Consider the following 19,671-nt stretch of genomic DNA (forward strand, 5'->3'; position numbering starts at 1 on the left):
GTTCTTCTATGTTGCTGTATCTTATTGTTTCTTCCTGTAAACTGATGATGTTTTCTCTATATTTTTTCTTTGATTCCTAGCTCCATTTTCCCTCCTCAATGTATTTTCTATGTCTCTGCCTTTTCCTACCATCTAATTCTTTTTCTCCCTCCAAATGTCTCTAGGTCTTTTAAGGCCACATATAAATTATTTATTCCTGTACAAGCGCTTGGCAGTATCTGATGATATTAATGCACTAAAGTAAGAGACAATTTCTTCTTCACAGAACTTGCACTGGTCTAGTATTGGAGTAAAGTAGCTTATCCATAGTTGACTGGAGTCTTGATCACCCCCATTTCAAGGATCGATGTAGGAGCTGCAATGGCAAAGTGGTTGAAAGATTATCTAAGTTTTGGAAGCAGGAGGTCTCCACCACAGCCTCCCAAACCAGACTATACAGAAAGTGAGATATTAAGGGCATACAGAGCGCAGAAGAGTCTGGATTTTGAAGACCCCTATGAGGAAAGGGATCCAGAAATGGTTCGTCCAGGATCCCCTGGCAGGCTGGGTGCACACCAGATGAATATCATATCCCCCAGACACAGACTCATAAAGGTAGAACCAGCAGAAAATGGCCGAAGTAGGAGGACGCGACTGGGTGCAGCAGCAGCAGAAGATGAGGATGCATCTGGAAAGGTCAGTGATGAACTGAACCATCTCAGGAGGAGATTGTGTTAGGTATTCAGAATCAATTGGGTGGAATAATTGGTCTGCTGGAATAACACCAAGAGAACCTGAAACGTTTTCCAGTCAAGGCATGATTTGTCAGGAGACAAAAGTAGGAAACTCTTTATGGCCCCCTGCTTTAGGTTCACATACAAGGTATATCTAGTGGTACACCTTTGGATTCAACTTCACTTTGTGATATATTGAGAATAATGGAGAATGCACTGATGAATTTGCAAATATGTTTATTGTGGGTGCATATGCTAATAGTATCATCATCCAACACAACCTATAAGAATAAAACGATGAGTCATGATACCAATCCAATTAAAAGTGTAAATTGCAACACACACACACATTATATTTTTATATATATATATATATATATATATATATATATATATATATATATATATATATATATATATTAGTCATGGAGATTTGCGCTCTCACTTTCAAGTAAACACAACTGCAAGGGTGACAGGACCTTGTTTATGATTGGATGAAAATTATTTTGCTGACTCCTATATTTCATTAAAACATAGGGATGATACTATATCACCTGTGCCATTGGATGAAATGGAATCATGTTTCAGAGAATCTCTAGCCTGTATGTTATACATATGAAAAAAATAGATGCAATGTATGCTCAAAATATTACTACTTCTAAGCATTGTTACATGTAACGGAAATTGTATTTTCTATCTAAATCCTGTACGAAAAAAGGGGTTTCATATCCCTTTAACCCTTCTGAAGGAGTTAAACACCTAAGAAATTAACTTGGTCAAAAATAAAATGCTCTTCCAAATAAAGCATTTTATTTTTACACTAAAATGCCCCTTTTAATCCTCACTTAACAGAAATGATATCAATAAACTATGTACCCACATTGCATTCAAGTTCAATAGTAATAATAATTTTAAACAGCTTTCTAATTTACTTCTGTTATCAAATTTGCTTCATTCTCTTGATATTCTTTGTTCAAGGAGCAGCAATATACTACTGGGATTTAACTGATGTAACGGTTCGTACCCTTTTCCCCTTATAATGCCTTAGAGAGACGTTATTCTGAAATCTAAATTCCAGTCACCTAGCTCTAATATTATATTAATAAAAATGGTCTTATGAAATATTTTGAGTACAATATATATAGAAAAAGGCGTGAGATAAAATATAAAAATATGTATTTTATTGTTACAAATATACATTATTATATTACAAAAAATGTTTTATTGCTAAACAAATGCAATAGAAATTGGAAAAATATGAATCCAATATAACAGAGTTACAATAATGAAGTCATTGTTGCATATAAATAAATATTATTCCATACCAGACAGTATTTGACAGCATTTTGGTTCAGATAATCTTTTCTGCCCCTTATAAGGTCAGGGAACTTACCCTTTTAAAGAATCCTTTGGCATCACATCATAAATAATTAGCAACAAAAAACAAACAAACAGTCCTCTAACCTTGAGCTAAAACACATGTAGCATTGAGAGTGGTCATAAGACATAAACAATTTTATAACCTTGAGTGAAAGTTCATTTCACAGTAAAATACATTTTTACTTGATTTCTTACTCATTTTATTTGAAACTATTGATTAATGTATATCATAATAAAGCATTACATTGAATTAATAAATGTATCCATAAAGAAATTCAGTATAGCATTTTCTCTTCTCATTTGGAATAACTACCTTTATCGATAAACTCCCAAATAGCTCAACTGTATAGCATTGTAAACATAAATAAATAATGTGCCTGTAACACTGATCACATCTAGTTAGCCAATCACAAGACACAAATGTTTGCAGGCACCAATCAACAGCTCCTACTAGTGTAGGACCTGTACATTTTTTTTCAACAACGGGTACAAAGAGAACAAAGTACATTTGAAAATAGAAATTAATTTAAAGGGACAGTCTAGGCCAAAATAAACTTTCATGATTCAGATAGAGCATGTAATTATAAAAAAAAATTCCAATTTACTTTTATCACCAATTTTGCTTTGTTCTCTTGGTATTCTTAGTTGAAAGCTTAACCTAGGAGGTTCATATGCTAATTTCTTAGACCTTGAAGCCCACCTCTTTCAGATTGCATTTTAACAGTTTTTCACCACTAGAGGGTGTTAGTTCACGTATTTCATATAGATAACACTGTGCTCGTGCACGAGAAGTTATCTGGGAGCAGGCACTGATTGGTTAGACTGCAAGTCTGTCAAAAGAACTGAAAAAAGGGGCAGTTTGCAGAGGCTTAGATACAAGATAATCACAGAGGTTAAAAGTATATTATTATAACTGTGTTGGTTATGAAAAACTGGGAAATGGGTAATAAAGGGATTATCTATCTTTTAAAACAATAGAAATTCTGGTGTAGTTTAAAAGTGTCCTAAAATGACCTGCTCTATCTGAATCATGCAAATTTAATTTTCACTTTCCTATCCCTTTAAACGTGTAGTCATAGTACTCTTAGAACAGCTCCTTTTTGCTCCTTTTGAGGATAAAGTCAGTGATTGGAGGATATGCATATATGCTTATTTCTCATTTGCTGAACAGATGTATTCTTATCTAGAATACCACAGGAGTACAACGTTGGCTATATATTTAAAGAGACATACAACCTAATTTTTTTTCTTTCATGATTCAGATAGAAGATACAATTTTAAACAACTTTCCAATTCACTTCAATTATCAATTTTTTTATTCTTTGTTGAAAAGCAGGTATGTATGCCCAGAGTGTGCACATGTCTGTAGTACTATATGGCAGCAGTTTTGCAACAATATTATACATTAGCAAGAGCACTAGAGAGCAGCATTATTTTTTGTTATGTAGTGCTTCAAGCATATGCACGCTACCTACCTAGGTATCTCTTTAACAAAGAATAACATAAGAACAAAGCAAAATTGATAATAGAAGTAAATTGGAAACTTTTAAAATTGAATTCTCTATCTGAATAATGAAAGAAAATGTTTGGGTTTCATGTCCCTTTAAATGCAAAGTCAGAATTAAAGATTCATGATTCAGATACGGCCAGCAATTGTAAATGATCTAATTTACTTCTATTATCAAATGTGCTTCATTCTCTTGGTATCCTTTGTTGAAGATAATACCTAGGTAGGCTCAGAAGCAGCAATTCACTACTGGGAGCTAGTTGATGATTGGTGGCTGCACATATATGCTTATTGTCATTAGCTGATCAGATGTGATTAGTTAACTTCTAATAGTGCATTGATGCTCCTGAGCCTACTCTTCAACAAAGGATACCAAAAGAACAAAGCAAATTTGATAATAGAAGTAAAACGGAAAGTTGTTTAATATTGCATGCCCTATCGGAATTATGAAAGTTTTACACTAGCGTGTCTCTATAATCCCTTAATGACCATGATGTACCATGTACTTCACTGGTCATTAAAGGGACAGTATACTATAAAATTGTTTTTCCCTTAATGTGTTTCCAATTACTTTTTTTTACCAGCTGCAGAGTATACAATGTATGAGATTTGCTTTTTTAAGGTTTATTTGTGTATATAAATTAGCTGATTTTGTGTTTTGAAGCCACAACCTAATAAAATGGGTTGAGCTTGTAGATATAATCAGATCTCATTACTTTATCACATTGTGTACATATACATGCTTACTTATCTTATATCTGTCCATAAAACAATCATCCAATACTTGGAGAGAACCATTGTATTACCCTATCTCTTCTATAACCCACTGGGAGTGTAATTTCTTCTACTGGCTGTGTTAACCAAAAACTTTCAGGATGGGTGTGGATGACACAGGCTAAATAAACTATTTCAAATGCCAATATAAGGGTAATGGAAATACTTGTAAACAATTTAATACACTCCAGCAGGTAAAGTGGATCATTGGAAACAAATTAAATGGGAGGATTTTTTTGAGTAAACTGTCCCTTTAAGGTTATTCTTGTTTACAATTGAATGGGTCTTGTCACAAGTGGCGGGACCGCACTATTATACCCTCCTTCCTCCCTTCTGGATTATTAACACAATCCACATAGAAAGACCAGCAATGTCCTTAAGGGGTTAATATAGATTTTTGCCATATTTTGTGCACTTGGCCAAGAACTTGTCTGCCCTTCTCTTTCTAGATAACTGCTAGCAGTGAGTATTCTGATCCATTTGATGTGAAAAATGAAAAACATTTCAACAGTGATGAACCAGACAACACTAGTTACATGGAACCATATGAGATTCAGAAAACATCTAAAGGTGAGTCAGATAACCTCTGTATTATAATAACACTTAATATAGATTATCAGCAAAGACTCAGATGCTACTGTTTTTCAGATATGACTTCCTGACTTGATATTTTTAAAGGAACATTAACCCCTTAAGGAAACAGCTTCAGTTTGCTCAATGGTTCCATGATGAAAAAATTCCGTCATTGGTCATTAAAGGGACACTGTACCCAAAAAAATTATTTCGTGATTCAGATTGAGCATGAAATTTTAAGCAACTTTCTAATTTACTCCTATTATCAAATTTTCTTCATTCTCTTGGTATCTTTATTTGAAATGCAAGAATGTAAGTTTAGATGCCAGCCCCTTTTTGGTGATCAAACTGGGTTGTCCTTGCTGATTGGTGGATAAATTCATCCACCAATAAAAAAGTGCTGTCCAGAGTACTGAAACCAAAAAAAGCTTAGATGCCTTCTTTTTCAAATAATGATAGCAAGAGAACGAAGAAAAATTGATAATAGGAGTAAATTAGAAATTTGCTTAAAATTGCATGCTCTTTCTGAATTACAAAAGAAATTTTTTTGGGTTCAGTGTCCCTTTAAGGGGATATACAGCTGTGTACAACTACAGTACAATGGTTTCTACTCACCATACTACTGTATTTCCCTCCTGTACCTGCAGCTCTCTTTAAATCTGTTCTATTATTTTAACTCATTAAAGGATCCAGCTGGTAAATCTCTACATTTTATACTGGGCACCGCCATCTTGTAGCTCTCGTATTGTTGCACCCTGTGAGTGCACTTTCACAGATCTGTGTTGCTACCGGCTTTCTGTACCTTTCACTTCAGTTTAGATCACATAATAGAGAGCGGAATTGTTACATTTTTGCACAGTTTAAAAGTTGTGAAGATTCAGAGCTTCACTAACTGATACTTGTAAGGGGTTAAAATAAGGGAATGTCTTTGAAAACAGCTGCAGACAGAGGAAGAAAAACAATAACAAAAGACTAGTTGTACCCAGCAGTTTAATGTCCCTTTAAGACCATCTGGTACATTTTCATATAATGTAGTGTGACCTCTTGACTGCAGATGATCAATTAAAGACCATTTTATGCTTGATATCATTGTAATGTAGAATGACCCTATCTGACTGCAGATTATCAATACAAACCAAATCTATACTAGAATTCTTTATAATGTGAGGTGACCTACTGACAGTACATTACCAGAGCAAGCCCAATTTATGCTTGATTTACTTATAATGTAGGATGCCTCTATCTGACTGCAGACTCTCAATACAAGCCTGATCTATGCTGGGTTTATTTATAAAGCAGGGTCACCCTTTTTGAGAGTAGATTATCCATACAATCCCAGTCTATGATGGCTTTTCTTTATAATAAAGAGTTATCATATCTGACTGCAGATTCTCAATACAAGCCTGGCCTATGCTGTTTTTTTTAATAATGTATGGTCACCCTTTTGGAATGTAGATTATCAACACAAGCCCATTCTATGATGGGTTTTCATTATGATAAAGGGTGACCCTATCTAACTGCAGATTATTATTTCAAAAGTAGTCTATGCATATAGGGTATCCTTCTCCGACTGTGGGCTAGATTACGAGTGGAGCGGTATTTTGCGCTTGCATGTTAACTCTGCTAGAAGTAAGCTTTTTGTGTGCGTCAGGGAAGCAACAAGTAAAATGTTTGTGCACAAGCATGCAAGAAAGGCAAAGAAAGACAAATGTTTAATATCACAAATGCGTTAATGTATTCCCCAATAGACTTCAATGTAACGCAAAAAGTGTGGGAATAAACAAACACTCGACAAGTCGTGCAAACTCGTGCAAACTCGAACATGTTTTCTCAAGTGTGCTAACCCGACATGAAATAGTAATATATATACATATATCTGATTTTTTTTATTGTTAAAATATATATCTATTTATGATTATATATAGGTAAAGATATATACATATATATATATATATATATATATATATTTAGGAATATCTATATATAAAAACTTAGAACATATTCCCCCATGTGCAGAACATTGGAATGTACAATATATACAGTAAATACACAGTTAAACACTTTATTAAATATGAATATTGCATAAATATGATTTTTCATGTTTTCAGCTACTTGACTGCAGAGGGTTCCAATGCACTTGTATTTATGTTTATATGTGTGTATACATATGTATGTATGTGTTTATATGTGCATATATGTCTGTAAATACATATATACACATATAAATACATCTGTACACACACTCATGCACACACACACACGAGCAAAACAGTTAACCAGAGATCTCAAGTCGTCCCGAGGCACGTTAAATTCAATCGTGCTTGAGCGAATGCGTTTACTTTCAACTTGTAATACGCTTGCTGCTTCCTTTTCGCTTGTGCACAACAGTTAGCTTGCCACTCATAATCTAGCCTTGTATCAGTACAAAATTGGTCTATGCTGAGTTTTGTTTATAATGTAGGATGAAATCCTGACTGTGAATTTTCAGGATCAGAATTGACTGTGATGTTTTTTTCCTAATGAAGAGTGACCATCTGACTAAATTATCTTTCCTACAGCTTGTGTGCACTGGGTAGGTGAAAAGTTATCACAGAAAGGGGTGCAACTGTACGACTCCCCGTATGAAGAACGTTGTCGAAGGTCTCCGCGAGATAGTCGACAACCCCCAGAAGATGAAAGACCAGCAGACGAATATGATCAGCCTTGGGAGTGGAAAAAAGATGACATAAATCGAGCATTTGCAGGTATAGTAATGAAAGAAACTGAATCTGTGACAGTGTGGCTTGCCATGCAGTAAATGGGACACGTGGCTTACCATGCAGTAAATGGGACACGTGGCTTACCATGCAGTAAATGGGACTTGTGGCTTACCATACAGTAAATGGCACATGTGGCTTACCATACAGTAAATGGGACACGTGGCTTGTCATACATTAAATGGGACACGTGGCTTGCCATACAGTTAATGGGACACGTGGCTTGCCATACAGTAAATGGGACACGTGGCTTGCCATACAATAAATGGGACACGTGGCTTGCCATACAGTACATGGGACACATGGCTTGCCATACAATAAATGGGACACGTGGCTTGTTATACAGTAAATGGTACATGTGGCTTGCCAAACAGTAAATGGGACACGTGGCTTGCCATACAGTAAATGGGCATGTTTACTTATGTGCCTGTGCTGTTCCCTTCAGTGCAGTTTGAAGGTTCAGACTGGAGACGGAATTCCCCTCAGAGAGAGAGACTTATCCAGCACAACCCCAGGAGCCCAGGACCCCTAAGACAACCTAGCCACTCCCCCAACACAGAATCTGTGGACTCTTCAGGAGAATATGGAACACCTCTTAAAGAATGTGCAACTCCACCAGGAGGCCATTGGGTCCCTAATCTGCCTGTCCACAAACAGGAGTGAGTATACCTGTACTTAATTTTCTAAGAGGGTGGAAAATTGTATGAGTGGAAATCTATATATGTGCATAGGATATATTAGCCAATATGCATTTCAGACTTGCAAAGTGACAGTCAGTAATAAACCACTTGAAAAGCCTGATGAGTATCTTTATCTTATCCAGTGTTCTCCATAGAAAAATTTTGCTTGACAAGTGACATAATGAAGTAGCCTGGGGGGAGGCAGTATAATACTTTGCAATTCAAAGCACAAAATAATTGCATAATTTAACATGAATTAATTGTAATTTGTGCAGCAAACATGGGAAGAAAAAAAATACAGGTACAAATCCCTAAATCCGGAATTCTAAAATCCAGACTTTTTCATTAATATTTTTTTTTTTATAAATAAATTATTAAAAATAACAATTTTATCCCACCAATAAGTCATAATCTTCTCTGTCTACGTCTTTTGTTTGGTTTTCATGTCCTAAAATGCAAATGCTAGTCTATTTTCTGATTACAGTACTGTACTATATTTCAAAATGATATACAACTACCTTTAGGTTACATGTATAAGCTGTATTATCACCTGTAGATTTTGCCTAAATGACATAAGATATTGTTGTTTACACTTGATCCTATCCCTTCTCTAAGCTTTCCCATTTTATGGATGCGAATATACAAGTGTTCCAAAATCCAAACTATTCCGATATTCAAACCTTTTCTGGTCCCAGGCATTTTGGATAAAGGGTTTTGTACCAACCTGTATTAGCTCATTTTAGCTTAAAGGGACACTAAACCCAGTTTTCTTCTTTAATGATTCAGATAGAGCATGCAATTTTAAACAACTTTCTAATTTACTCTTCTACTTTCTTCGTTCTCTTGCTATCTTTACTTAAAAAGCAGGAATGTAATACTTAGGAGCCGGCCCAGTTTTAGTTCAGAACCTGGGTTACACTTGATTATTGGTTAGCCAAATGTAGCCACCAATAAGCACGCTCTATCCAGGGTGCTGAACCTTAAATGGGCCGGCTCCTAAGCTTTACACTCTTGCTTTTTAAATAAAGATAGCAAGAGAATGAAAAAAAAAATTGATACTAGGAGTCAATTAGAAAATTGCTTAAATTACATGCTCTATCTGAATCATGAAAGATAAAATTTGAGTTTAAGTCTCTCTTTAATATTGGCTTACATTTTACCCAGGTAGACTGTAAAATCAGCTTGTTGGTGTGCCCATTAAATAGGTCCCTGGACACTGTTATCTCCTTTGATTGTGACCAATAAGGGCTACCTGATTATGCCCTGCTCTAAGCAATTGATGTGAAGTATGCAGCCATGTCAGGCAATTTGCAGCATACACATTTTGTTCTACAGTCGCTCTAGGGGGCTTAGAACAGGCACAGATATTGGGCATATGTTATAGCAAAAGCAAATAAAAAAAATATGTATTACAATCTTGTTTTATTTTCATTGATTTAATTAAATAATTTATAGGGGGATTCATTTTTGAGTTTGTGATTTTAATATGTAATCATCTGCAGGTGGTTCCATGGAACCATGAACTGCACAGATGCTGAGATTCGATTGTATGACAGTGAACCAGGTGGCTTCCTATTGCGTAGAGAGTGTGAGAGCGAGTATTACCTGTCACTCAGGTAAGTACACAAAATGGGACAAGAATTTTGCATTACAGCACAACTAGTCACAATTTTACACTAAGGACCTGATTATCTTAAAGGGACAACAAAGTCAAAATTACATTTTATGATTCAGATAGAGCATGCAATTTTAAACAACTTTCCAATTTACTGCTATTATCTAATTTGCTTTGTTCATTTAGTTTCCTTTGTTGACAAGCTTAAGTAGGTAGGCTCAGGAGCAGCAAAGTACTACTGGAAGCTACCTGCTGATATAACTCTTGTCATTGACTCACCTAATGTGTTCAGCTAGCTCCCGTAGTACATTGCTGTTCCTTCAACAAACATACCAAGAGAATGAAATAAATGTGATAAAAGAAGTAAATTGGAAAATTATTTAAAATTGTATTCTCTATCTAAATCATGAAAGAAAGAAAATTGGTATTGTATATCCCTTTAAAGGGACATGAAACCCAACATTTTTCTTTCATTATTCAGATAGAACATACAATTTTAAACAACTTTCCAATTTACTTCTATTATTTAATTTGCCTCATTCTTCAGATATCCTTTGTTGGAGAAATAGCAATGCACATGGGTGAGCCAATCACACGAGGCACCTTTGTGCAACCACCAATCAGCAGCTACGAAGCCTATTTAGATATGCTTTTCAACAAAGGATACCAAGAGAATGAAGCAAATTAGATAATAGAAGTAAATTAGAAAGTTAAGGTCTCTGGGCTTGCAAGTCTCTAAGGGCCAGATGAACTAAAGCTCTCCACTTTGGTGAGACTATCTAAGACATTTCTACAGTACTGTGAGGTCCCTCAAAGAATTTATAAAGGCAAATTTTACCTTGAGAGCTGTTTATCTCACTATGCAGGTCCTGGATGTGAATGAGACACCTACATCACAATATAATGCTTTAAAAAAAGCCCCCAAAGATTTTGCAAGACTTCTCTCCATGCTGGCGAGTTTTTGATCACCGAGCCCTAAGAAGCCTTGCCAGTACTATAAAGGCATTTTTTCTACTTTGAGAACATTGTGTATCACAAAGGTGCATTCCTTGCATTGAAACATGTAAATGAGATGCATACATTGCAAAAAGGTTAAAATATGTGTTATTTAAAAATCATATTCAATGAATAAATGAGATATTTACATGAAGGTGAAGTAAAAATGGTATTGTTAAACGCATTACAAATTGTGAAAACCTGTTTTATGGAAAAATTACAATTTGTATTGAAACTACACAGAGAATAAAAAAATAATGCACACAGTAAAAAGTGTGAATAAAGGACACTGCAAATGCAAAATAAATAACTAAAAAAGCAATATTCAAAGCATATTGTTTTCCTTATTCTAGAATGAGTTTCCCAGCCTCTGCAAGTGGGTTAAACAGGAGAATTCCATGGGTGTTTTCTGCAAAGTCTAACGTATTCTAAAAATTCCCCCCTGCAAACTTGCTGTTTTATCTTTTATCTTTCACCACTAGAGGGAGCTAGTACATGTGTTTCACATAGATAACATTGAGCTCACGCACGTGAATCTATTGAGGAGTGAGCACTGATTGGCTAAAATGAGTCTGTCAAATAAACTGAAATAAGGGGGCAGTCTGCAGAGGCTTAAAGGGACAGTCAACCATAGAATTGTTATTGTTTTAAAAGATAGATAATCCCTTTATTACTCATTCCCCAGTTTTGCATAACCAACACAGTTATATTAATGTACTTTTTACCTTTGTGATTACCTTGTATCTAGGAACCTTCTTCCAGCCCCCTGATCACATGACTGTGACTGTTTATTATCTATTGTCTTAAATTTAGCATTGTATTGTGCTAGATCTTAAATAACCCCCTGTGCCTGAACACAGTGTTATCTATATGGCCCATGTGTACTTTCTGTCTATTTGTGTTGAAAAGAGATTTAAAAAGCATGTGATAAGAGGCAGCCCTCAAAGGCTTAGAAATTAGCATATGAGCCTACCTATGTTTAGTTTAAACTAAGAATACCAAGAGAAAAAAGCAAATTTGATGATAAAAGTAAATTGGAAAGTCAATTAAAATTAAAAGTCCTATCTGAATAATGAAAGTTTAATTTATACTTGACTGTCCCTTTAAATAAAAGGTAATCACAGAGGTAAAATTTGTATTTTTATAACTGTGTTGGTTATGCAAAACTGGGGAATGGGGAATAAAGGGATTAACTATCTTTTTTAAACATCAAAACATTTGGTGTTGACTGTCCCTTTAATAGAAAAGCACAAACATACAAAAATAGAGGAAGATGGTAAAATACCATATGCTGAAAACATGCCCCCCCCCCCCCCCCCACACACACACACACACACTGCTAACTTTGCTATTCACAGCAACATTTCCAATTTCAGCAAATTCCATTACATTCTATGGGTTGGCATTTTATCTGCTTTAATGGAGGATACAAAATACATGAGTCAAGAGCTGTTTAAAGAAATGTTTGAATAATGTTCCATTATATATATTTTTTTACATATGTATTTTTCATATATGTCCTCCCTTAACCCCTTAGTGACCACAGCACTTTTCCATTTTCTGACCGTTTGGGACCAGAGCTATTTTTAAATTTTTGCAGTGTTTGTGTTTAGCTGTAATTTTCCTCTTACTCATTTACTGTACCCACACATATTATATACCGTTTTTCTCGCCATTAAATAGACTTTCTAAAGATACCATTATTTTCATCATATCTTATAATTTACTATAAAAAAAATATATAAAATATGAGGGAAAAAAAAGAAAAAAAAACACACTTTCTAACTTTGACCCCCAAAATCTGTTACACATCTACAACCACCAAAAATCACCCATGCTAAATAGTTTCCAAATTTTGTCCTGAGTTTAGAAATACCCAATGTTTACATGTTCTTTGCTTTTTGCAAGTTATAGGGCAATAAATACAAAAATTCTTCAAAATTAGCGCTAGTTACATTGGGACACTGATATCTTTCAGGAATCCCTGAATATCCCTTGACATGTATATAATTTCTTTTAGAAGATAACCCAAAGTATTGATCTAGGCCCATTTTGGTATATTTCATGCCACCATTTCACCGCCAAATGCGATTAAATAAAAAAAATTGTTAATTTTTTCACAAACTTTTTCACAAACTTTAGGTTTCTCACTGAAATTATTTACAAACAACTTGTGCAATTATGGCATAAATGATTGTAAATTTCTCTGGGATGCCCTTTGTCAGAAATAGCAGACATATATGGCTTTGGCATTGCTTTTTGGTAATTAGAAGGCCGCTAAATGCTGCTGCGCACCACACGTGTTTTATGCCCAGCAGTGAAGGGCTTAATTAGGGAGCTTGTAGGGAACTTGAAGGGTTAATTTTAGTGTAGTGTAGTAGACAACCCAAAGTATTGATCTAGGCCCATTTTTATATATTTCATGCCACCATTTCACCACCAAATTTGATCAAATAAAAAAAAATTGTTCACTTTTTCACTAACTTTGGGTTTTTCACTGAAATTATTTACAAACAGCTTGTGCAATTATGGCACAAATGGTTGTAAATGCTTCTCTAGGATCCCCTTTGTTCAGAAATAGCAGACATATATGGTTTTGGCATTGCTTTTTGGTAATTAGAAGGCCGCTAAATGCCGCTGCGCACCACACTTGTATTATGTCCAGCAGTGACGGGGTTAATTAGGTAGCTTGTAGGGAGCTTGAAGAGTTAATTTTAGCTTTAGTGTAGAGATCAGCCTCCCACTTGACACATCACACCCCCTGATCCCTTCCAAACAGCTCTCTTCCCTCCCGCACCCCACAATTGTCCCGCCATCTTAAGTACTGGCAGAAAGTCTGCCAGTACTAAAATAAAAAGGGTTTTTTTTTTTTTTTAAATATATTCTGCTGTGTAGGATCCCCCTTAGCTCCCAACCTCCCTGATCCCCCCAAAGAGCTCTCTAACCCTCCCCCCACTAACACATAACTAGTGGTGGCTCTAAATTATATAACATTAGCTTAGCACCAACTTTATAACTCAAAGGATTGCAGAGACATTTTATTCCAAAATTAAATTTTCTTGAACTCCGCTCCTGGCTCTACTGAGCGGGTCTTTATTTTCATAAGGGTTTCGCGGGCACGCTGTCTAGTCCCGATTGCGCAATTAAACTGAATGTAGCTCACTCCTGCTCTGGTAGCAGGAGCGAGCTACATTCAGTTTAATGGCGTAATCGGGTGCGCTGTGACTAGACGGCGTGCCCGCGAAGCATTTATTAAAAAAATAAGACCCACTCAGTAGAGCCAGGAGCGGAGTTCAAGAAAATTTAATTTTGGAATAAAATATCTCTGCAATCCTTTGATTTATAAAGTTGGCGCTAAGCTAATGTTATATAATTTTGCACTATGTGCAGAATTATATAACATTATTTTGTAGGTTTACTGTCCCCTTAAAGACTTTGTCTTGCTATAGAATAACATATCCACCAAGCCTAAAGATTTTTCAAACAAATTAACATCTTGTTTACTAAAATAGTTTTCCAGTAGTCAAATCCAACCCACCACTTGCCTCATATGGAGGAGTCAATCAAGGCTTGAGTCTGCAGCTGACTAGACTAGACATGGTCATTATGCCAGTATAAAGTGCATTGTTTTGCAGTTTTTATCTGTTAAAGCCATTTAGGGAAAGGTTTGTGGCAAGGTTAGCCTTAAAGAGACATGAAACCCACATGTCTTTCATATAGGTGGTGAGACTCCACAAGCTGTTCAAATGGGATATACGTAACAGCTCGTGGATTCTCGCCACCATGAAAGAAATTAATTTATCAGGTAAGTTAAATAAATTATGTTTTTTTCTTTTGTGATACAGACAGAACATAAAATAAAAAAAAAATAAAAAAATAATTACTTCTATTATCATATTTAATTTGTTCCCATTGTATTCTTTGTTAATAATGTACTTTTTATTTCTGGAAAAAAAAGCAAAATACTTCTAACCCTTTAATAGCTATGTAGATGCAAATCTGTATGCTGTATTATTGGGGGGGTTTTGTACTAATTTTTATATGCCTCTCATGCCCCAATAACTCCATTAATGTGATATAGTATTAGAAAGATGAAAGAAATGTTTCTAAAAATATAGGTAACATAATACAATGTATATCATGAAAACTTTCCAAGATTAAAGGGCCATTGTACTTAAAATTAGCATTTATTCCATCAAAAAGAGAATATATTGAAGTGTATTAAATGTGTGTCCCTGTGCTGAATAAACCAGCTTAAAGGCACAGTTTACCCCAAATCTTTCTCTTTTTTAATGTGTTCCCAATGATCTATTTTGCCTGCTGGAGTGTATTAAATTGTTTACAAATAGCTCCTTAGCCTTTATATTGGCATTTGAAATAGCTGATTTAGCCTGTAGTATCCCTACCTATACTAAAAGTTTATATACCTACTATTGTGAAACTATGTAAACACAGCCAGCAGAAGAAATTACACTCACAGTGGGAGGTGGAAGAGATAAAACTCTAAAATGTTAATTTTCAATTGTTCTTAAGTATTGTACAGAGACAGAGATAAGAAAGGGAAGCATTTGAGTGATAAGATAACAAGATCTGATCTGTCAGCAAGCCAAGCCTATTTTGATAGGCTTTGTTTCAAAGAGAAAATCTGGCTATTTATTTTGCAAAAAACATGAACAATTTCTCAAGCATTGTATACACTGCAGCTGGTATAACAAGTCATGGGGAACACATTCAGGGAAAAACAACAGTAAGCGAGCAATAGATAGCTAGATATAACTATACATGCACCTCCTACTGGTTACATTTAAGTACATACATAAAAACATGGTTAACTGAGTTCATAAATGATAGACACATTATGATAGACAAGGTGTGGTTAAGAATCACATAACTGCTGTCTATATAAATGTACTGTGCCAGTCTCTATATATTTTGATTTCATATGTGGATTTACTGGATATATTTTTTATTATGTATATGTGATTGATAACAATATATTATTTTACCTGTATGGTAAAACATGCCATATTACAACATTTGTATGTGGGATTTGGGGGTTTGTATATGCCCTGTTTATGTGTATATATATATATATATATATATATATATATATATATTATATATATATATATATATATATATATATATATATATATATATATATATGCATATATATATATATATATACTTACCCCTCTATATTATTAACTATTGTATATGTCCTGCATGCTGAGTAAATGACTTTATATGTGATACCTGTAAATGGTACTTACCTGCTATATATGAATGATCTCTGCATATAGGGTTACTGACTATATACATCTCCTCTTTATGTGGCATTACTGGTTATACAGCTGATTGATGTAGGAGTTAGTAATGGCTACTTAAAGGGACACTCAAGTCAAAATTAAACTTTCACTATTCAGATATACCTTTAAATTTTTAACAATTTCCCAATTTACTTCCATTACCAAAATGTGCTCAGTCTTTTTATATTTAAACTTTTTGAGTCACCAGCTACTACTGAGCATGTGCAAGAATTCACAGAATATATGTATATGCATCTGTGATTGGCTGATGGCTGTCACATGATACAGGAGGAGTGGAAAAAGACATAACTGAAATTTGTCAGAAAAAAAAATCTACTACTCACTTGAAGTTCAGACATAGTGCCATTGCATTGTCTTTTTATCATACATTTGTTAATTATGCAAATCAAACTGTATTTACTGGTCCCTTAACTGGTCTCTGCTTGTATAGTTACTGGTTTTCTATGTTCTCAATCTGATTGGGTCTAATCAAATAAGAAAGTGAGTGGGTGTTAAATAAAAAGCAATAAAGAAAACGGTTAAAATTAAAGGGACAGTCTAGTCCAAAAGAAACTTTCATGATTCAGATAGAGAATGTAATTTAAAACAATTTTAAAATTTACTTTTATCACCAATTTTGCTTTGTTTTCTTGGTATTCTTAGTTGAAAGCTAAACCTAGGAGGTTCATATGCTAATTTCTAAGCCCTTGAAGGCCGCCTCTTCTCTCAGGGCATTTTGACAGTTTTTCACCACTAGAGGGTGTTAATTCATGTGTGTCATATAGATAACACTGTGCTCATGCACGTGGAGTTCAGGTGAACCAGCTCTGATTGGCTAAAATGGATGTCTGTCAAAAGAACTGAAATAAGGGGGCAGTTTGCAGAGGTTTAGATACAATTTAATCACAGAGGTAAAAAGTGTCATTATATAACTGTTTTGGTTGTGCAAAACTATGGAATGGGTAATAAATGGATTATCTATCTTTTTAAACAATAAAGATTCTGGTGTAGACTGTCCCTTTAATTAAATGTGACAATGTTAGGGCAGTTTGAATAAAACAGTAAGAAAGGGAGGTTGTTTATGGAAAACAGCATACACAATTTTTGATGTTTAACTGTGTTTTAGACTCTCTACTGAATAATATGGTCTGCACAGCACCTGACATGATATGACATAGGTATACAGACATTTTGTGACTCACAGCTCAGAACATTATATAAGAAAGCGCACAAATTCAGTGTGCCATTAGCAGGGGCATATTGAGGTTTAGTACTGTCCTGGGCACAGAAAACTCTGCTGCCTCCTAAAACCTCCTTAAAGGGACAGTGAACCCAAATTTTTTTCTTTCGTGATTCAGATAGAAACTGCAATTGTAAGCAACTTTCTAATTTACTCCTATTATAAAATTGCCTTCATTCTCTTGGTATGTTTATTTGAAAAGCAAGAATGTAAGTTTAGATGCCGGCCTATTTTTAGCGAACAACCTGGGTTGTTTGTGCTGATTGGTGGATAAATTCATCCACCAATAAACAAGTGCTGTCCAGGGTACTAAACCAAAAATTGTCTGTCTCCTTAGCTTAGATGCCTTCTTTTTCAAATAAAGATAGCAAGAGAATGAAGAAAAATTGATACTAGGAGTAAATTAGAAAGTTGCTTAAAATTGCATGCACTATCTGAATCATGAAAGAAAAAATTTGGGTTCAGTGTCCCTTTAATCCACCATTTTATCTTATATTTGCCTTGTATATGTTTCTCACAAACATGCTGTGTAGTTAGTTATTGTGATTCCTGCTACACACACATAAAATCATGCAGCAGTGATTATCCCTTCTCTAAGCCACCTTTACACCAGTTATAAACCTTTTCTATATCATTGGAGAGCATGGGAGTGGCAAGGAATCATGAAACCAAGCTGTTTCTCAAATATTTGATGCTCTTAAAGGGACATTAAACTGCTGGGTACAACCACAGTCACATGGTTACTACTCACCATACTATTGTATTTCCTCCCGTATCTCCAGCTCTCTTTTAAAGCCATTCTCTTATTTTAACTCATTAAAGAATCCAGCTGATAAAGCTCTGCATTTTATACTGGGCGTGAGGTATGGGCGAATGTTTTGCAACATTTAAAAAATGAAACAAATTTTAGCACATTTGTTCGCTTGTTTCAAATTTAGAATGTTTATACAACATTCTTACACTTGTTTAATGTAAGAGTATTTCTAATGCTCGCTTTAAATGTAATATTATTATGTAATATGCAAATAGAAACATTAAAATTGATATATTTGTATCTATTGTATCAATTTACTAAATTCCCTACCACATAAATTCTTGAACTTCTGAATAAATCGAATGTCACATTTGAAATTTCAAACAAATTGCACATTTACCACTTTTGCCCATCTTTACTGGGCTGCCATCTTGTAGCAGCGTATTGTTGCATCATGTGACAGAAGCTGTGCACTTTCACAGATCTGCTTTTTGACAGCTGTACCTTGCAGTTCAGTTTAGCTCACATAATAGAGCAGAACTGTTAAATGTTTACATTTTTTTTGCACAGTTTAGAAGTTAGATGACAAATATAAGATCCAAGATGGTGGCTCCCAGCGTGAAGATGCAGAGCAACACTAACTAATACTGTTAAGGAGTTAATATAAGAGAACAGCTTTGAAAACAGCTGCAGACTCAGGAAGAAAAACAATAGTATTGTTAATAGTAACCATTTTATTGCAGTTTAATGTCCCGATCCTGCTGTCCTAGGCAGATGTCTAGTTGGCGTAGGCTGCAATACATCCCTCAGCAATATTATGTAGAAATCATGCATCAGATATTGTGAGAGTCATATGAAATAGTCAATTAACATTCCATCTCTTTGTATATCAGGGGCTGCAACAGCATACTTCATGTCAAGATTACACGCTCACAAGATGGCGGATTCATGCTGGGGGAAAGTGGCCCATCTTTTCCCTGTGTTCCAGAACTTGTCCAGTATTACAGTCAACATTTGCTACCCATTCCTGGAGGAGGACAATTGTCCCTGCAGCAACCAGTGCCTGCAGTGATGCGGTGACAGTGACAAAGTGGCTGTCCGAAGCTGATGATTAGATCACGTGATGAAATTGTGATGCTTGAGCCAATTACAATGTGTGTTACTGGAGTGTTGGTGAATGGACCTGATAATCATTTGGCGGCATAATATGCCTTCATGTATGATGTACTAAAACATGTTGAGACATAGCACAATGGAACGGCGACAATGTCCTCTGTCATTGGTTGCCACTACTATGTACTGAACTTGGACGTGCATTGGTTATATCAATACTCTAAATCAGTGTTTCTGAACTCCATTCCTCAGGTACAGGTA

General features: G+C 35.1%; 1 protein-coding gene across 1 annotated transcript in view; it reads left to right on the forward strand.

Annotated features, from left to right (window-relative positions):
* Window positions 1–270: 270 nt before the first annotated feature.
* The window catches only part of SHD (Src homology 2 domain containing transforming protein D), a 20,229-nt gene continuing 828 nt past the window's right edge, over window positions 271–19,671 (forward strand). The window contains exons 1-6 of the mRNA XM_053700735.1: window positions 271–675; window positions 4,824–4,944; window positions 7,506–7,691; window positions 8,149–8,362; window positions 9,886–9,999; window positions 19,191–19,671. The exon at window positions 19,191–19,671 is cut by the window's right edge and continues 828 nt beyond it. Of these exons, the coding sequence (XP_053556710.1) occupies window positions 361–675; window positions 4,824–4,944; window positions 7,506–7,691; window positions 8,149–8,362; window positions 9,886–9,999; window positions 19,191–19,377 (1,137 nt within the window). The 5' untranslated portion in view covers window positions 271–360 and the 3' untranslated portion in view covers window positions 19,378–19,671. The remainder of the gene's footprint in view (window positions 676–4,823; window positions 4,945–7,505; window positions 7,692–8,148; window positions 8,363–9,885; window positions 10,000–19,190) is intronic.

The sequence above is a fragment of the Bombina bombina genome, chromosome 2 (genome assembly GCF_027579735.1).
Source record: "Bombina bombina isolate aBomBom1 chromosome 2, aBomBom1.pri, whole genome shotgun sequence".
Taxonomy (NCBI): Eukaryota; Metazoa; Chordata; class Amphibia; order Anura; family Bombinatoridae; genus Bombina; species Bombina bombina.